Source organism: Lontra canadensis, unplaced genomic scaffold (assembly GCF_010015895.1).
Source record: "Lontra canadensis isolate GAN:19392208 unplaced genomic scaffold, GSC_riverotter_1.0 scaffold176, whole genome shotgun sequence".
NCBI classification, from domain to species: domain Eukaryota; kingdom Metazoa; phylum Chordata; class Mammalia; order Carnivora; family Mustelidae; genus Lontra; species Lontra canadensis.
The window spans coordinates 1547973-1552937 of NW_022631170.1; the positions used below are offsets into that span (position 1 = coordinate 1547973).

The 4965-nt window shown below is 38.1% G+C and overlaps 1 protein-coding gene across 1 annotated transcript; it reads right to left on the reverse strand.

Moving 5' to 3' along the window:
• Window positions 1-987: 987 nt before the first annotated feature.
• Window positions 988-1935, reverse strand: LOC116860500 (olfactory receptor 8H1-like). Its single transcript, XM_032846552.1, has one exon. It carries the CDS (start codon window positions 1933-1935, stop codon window positions 988-990), a length of 948 nt encoding a protein of 315 aa, XP_032702443.1.
• Window positions 1936-4965: the final 3030 nt, after the last annotated feature.

A 4965-nucleotide genomic window follows, 5' to 3' on the forward strand; every position in this document is an offset into this window, starting at 1 on the left:
GGTCTTGGGATAGAGCCCTGCACTGGGCTTCCTTCTCAGCTGGGAGTCTGCTTCTTCCTCTCCCTCTGCCTCTCCTTTGCTTATGTGCTCTCTCTCTCTCTCTTTCTGTCTGTCAAAAAATAAATAAAATCTTTAAAAAAATATTGCAGGAAAGTAAGGCTTCTAATGATACTGACCAGCATCTATTAGAACTCCCTTGAATGCTTTACATCCATTATCTGATTTAATCTTTATAATTAAGTCATTGGTCCTAGACTTATTATTTATCTTGTGCAGTTGAGGAAACTGAGGCTGATTCATTAAGGGTTATACAGCTGAACGTTAGTAGAGTTAAAATCCAAATCCTTGACTCCATAGCAATTTCTGGTAATTGCTGTATTTTTTTCCTCCATATAGTAAATGAAATAGCTTCTAAAACTGCTATCATTGTACCCCAAATGGAGCTCTTTTCCATAATAAAATTCCCTGAAGTTAAACTGTTTATGGGAATTTGTATGAAATATTTTAAAAGAAGACAACTATATTGTCTCATTTTGCATATCAGTTGCTCTTAAAAACACATATATTATTTTTAAAGATTTATTTATTTATTTATTATTTATTTATTTATTGGGGGGGCAGAATGAGAGGGAGAGAGAGAATTTCAAACATAGTCCACACTGAGCATGGAGCCCAAGGAGGGGCTGGATCCCATGACCTTGAGATCATGACCTGAGCCAAAACTAAGAGTCCGAGGCTTAGCCCACTGAGCTAGCCAGGTGCTCCCAAACACATATATTTAGATCATAGATTTAAAACATACCTAATGGCTTTCTATTATAACTTGGAATTTCTAAAGACATCTTCCTGGAAATATCCAAGATCATATTTGGTGAAGTAAAGAATGGTTCGATGGAAATACAAACAAAGGATTCAGTTGGTTTTGGAGAAAAAGGAAATACACTGTAGAGAGGATGATGCAGGATGAGCTTAAAAGTTTAGCATTGCTTATTTCAAGTGCCCAGAGCCCTCTCCCTTTTGCATGACTCTAATGAAAGCATTTTTCACTTCTTTGTTCCTAAGGCTATAAATGAGTGGATTCAGCATGGGGATCACAATAGTGTAAAAAACAGAAGCCACTTGATCCTTTCCCAAGGAGTAAGAGCTACTTGGCTTTAAATAAGTAAAAATCATAGTGCCGTAAAAGATGGTGACTCCCAGGAGATGAGAGGCACATGTAGAGAAGGCTTTTCGCTTTCCTGAAGTGGAAGTAATTTTCAGGATAGTCGACAGAATGGACACATAGGACACAGATATCGTGATAAGAGACACCATTAGGGTGGAGCCAGCGACAATAAATATCATGATTTCTATGTCATTTGTGTCCGTGCAAGACAGGGCTAAAACTGGGGATGTGTCACAGAAAAAGTGATGGATTACATTGGAGTCACAGAAATGCAATCTGCTCATGCAAAGCACATTGACAAAGGAGTCTGCAAAGCCAATCGAATAGGACGCAAAGACAAGGGAACAGCAGAATCTTGTGGACATAACCACTGGGTAGTGCAGAGGATTGCAGATAGCAACATAGCGATCATAGGCCATGGAGGAGAGAAGGAAACATTCTGTGGCCCCCAAGAAAACAAAAAAGTATATCTGGGTGAAGCAGCTCACATAGGAAATATACTTGGTGGAGGTCAGTAAGTTCTCTAAGGTTTTAGGTAGGATGACAGTTGAGTAACTGAGGTCCAGAAATGAGAGGTGACTGAGGAAAAAGTACATGGGGATGTGCAGCTGGAGATCCAGGCGGATTATCAGTACCATCCCTGCATTGCCCAGCACGGTAACCAGGTATATGAGCAGAAACAGCACGAAGAGGACCCGCTGGACCTCTTCAGAATCTGCCAACCCCAGAAGGATGAAGTCAGGCACATGTGTGTTATTCTTTCTACCCATAGTGCCAGCTGCTGTGCACTGTGAAGAAATCAAATTTGATATTTAGCAGGAATGAATTCCAAAAGGTTTGTGTTTATAGGAACCACATGCCATATTTATAACTGTGTTTCTAGAAACTCATGATGAGTGATTTAAAGACCATGATCGAAAAACAATCTTAATTGGATTGCCAACTATAAAAGAAGGCATGAATTGACATTTGAATACAATATAATTAAAGTTACTATATCGAATAATTGAAATGAGACTGATCCATTTCTAAATACGTCTTAATGTATTTAGTTCTTGTGAGACTCTTCTTCCATAGTTGTCACTCTTAGCCACAATTTTTAAGACAAGAAAAAGGGCACAGTTTGAGTAACTTATCCAGAGCCAGTGCTCTACAGTGTTAGCACTCTGATTCTACCGAGATAGACTGTCTCCAGAAAGCATGCATATAATACTATATTCCTGCTTACAATAAATTTCAGCAAACCTGGAAAAAAAGTTGGGTATACAACAAATGGTGATATAAAAACAAGTTTTAATTATTGTGTCATTTTTTCAATATTATTTAAGACAAATACAGATTTCAAATTTAGGGGACTTTAGTAAGATACATTAAAATTATAGACCACATGTTAGTTTTAATTTTCAAAAGATAAGATATTTTCTTAACCTGATTATTCAAAATTAACTATGGTCTTTATTTATAGACTCTGATTCCATTAACTCTATATTTCTGATTTCACAACTCCTGGCATTATTTGGGGTAAGGTCTAAATGAGAGGTATATGCATACTATTCTGATAATGTCCCCATTAAATTCCATCCTAACTAAAGACCTCCAACTTTGAGAGAATAATACTTACTGTGAACCAAATTTGGAGGAAAAAAAAAAAAAACCTTCCAATATTATCTGCTTAGAAGTTTGTCAACCTCAAGTTTTTCTCACAAATCAAATTTGATAACCATTTGAGTTGAAAATTTCTGTGATATAATACTTGTTTTTTTTGAGATAACTTCTTTTTAAATTTTAGTGTATTCATTTTCTTTTATTATGAGACAAAAATTAATCAACCTAGAAATCTTGTTCAGGTCCTGGTCAAATGGAAAATTTGCCAGGAAATTATTTCTGAAAAGAATACCAGGAAGCTAGGGTGAACATAAGCAGAGCAGAGTATGTCTTGCCCTGATAATTCCAGGGCACCTCATATACTGGGGACTGATGATAATGGTCATCCCTGTGGACCAATTTCCAAGGAAGATTGCTTGGCATGTTTCCAAGAACAAAAGTTCAAGGACTAAATGCGGCTATGTTCAGTTTGAGAAAATAGTTGCCTTTTCCCTTAGAAGCCACACAGTGAAGGGCCTGATGGTTTGATTTTCCTTCGTGATGCTCTAAATTTTTGACCGGGGTAGTGAAGAAGCTATTTCTGTTTTTCTTGCTTTCAAATTCATCAATTGTTATCTAAGTTTTATCATTTTATTCCCTCTGTTCCTTTTGTGGGGAAGGAAAAATAATCTTTACTTTTCTAGATGCTGGTTTTAGGCATCCCTCTTCTCCCATAATAAATGACATATTAACAAAAGAAAAACAAAAGTTTAATAACCTGAATGATTCTTTTTTACATGGGAGATTGCAAGCAGAAAGAGTTAGGTGTCCTCCAAAAAAGGGACAGGACAAACCTTTCTTAACATGAGAAAAATCATTTTAGGTCCTGGCCATCTTGTGATATATGCCTGACAAGCACTTCTTAACCAAAGCATATTCTTGGGTTATTTTTGCAGAATTTAAACCTCTTTGAGCACTCAAATACTGGACCAATTGGAGCCAGAGAATTGATGACACTAACCTTTGCCTGCCTTCCCCAGACTTTGATCAGCCAGCACCTGGACTCTCTCACCTTAAGATGACTCGCCACCCCCTCACCCCCCACCCCCCACTTCCCCACATGCTATGCTGAATTCCCTATTGTGTAAGACCCTTCCTGAATATGCACACACCTTTAGCTTCAAATGTCTCTGCTTTTGTTGTTTGAGGAAGCATTGTTTTGGGAAATATTATTATATTTATAGATTCTTAGCAGGGGGAAACAAAAAAAAATACAAAAAAATAGTGATACAACATGTTAGGAGGGGAAAGTACTATAAAAAACTAAAATGTGGAACAGCTTAGGGAATGGAGAGTCCTGGAGTAGGGGCATGAGGAAGCAATCAGAAATCGTGTGGGTAAGGTAGGCTTCAATGAAAAATTGGCATTTGATTGAAGATTTGAAGGAAGGAAGAGTTAATCATATTGATACATGGGAGAACAGTGTTTCAGACAAAAGGAATATCCATGCAAAGCCTCCATGCATTGGATGGACCTTGCAGTTGGAGGAATAGCAAGGACTACGTGGTATCATTCTGTGCTGGGGGCTGGGGTGACCAGAGAAATGCCAGTGAAGTGTCTGTATGTCAATGGTGACAAGTGCTGTGGAGAAAAGCAAAGGGAAGAGAGTGCTTGGAGACAGTTGGACTTAACTCTCTTAAAATAATGTTTTTTTTTTTTTTCTTTTTTTTACAGGTAGAGGGCCACACTGAAAGAAGTGAAGTAGACACAAAAATATCTGCAGAAGTGAGATTCAGGCAAATGGAATAGTAAAAATAATGTAATGCAAAATTCATTTCTTCTTCCAGAAGCTGGGGTCCATCTTGTCAGTTCAGATGGAAGAATGAACACAGGAGGTTCTATGAACCCCAAGCATAGGACCAGTCAAAGAACACGTAAGCCTAATCTCAAAGGATAAGGATGCTTGTCCTTCAAAGGAACGTGGAGGACAAGGAGTGAGCCAGCATTACCCTAGAGATAGAATCATCAGATGTACCTAATGAACTCTCTGATATAAAGAATAAAGAAATATTTTCAGATTCCAAGTCTCTTGAAATGGAAGAGACCTCCAGAGGACCCAAGGAAGTGACACCAGGACAGTTGCTAGGATGACCTCATGGGCTTCCAGTCAATGCCTTCACCTACTCAGGAGACTGTCCCGGATTTTGCCCTTAAAA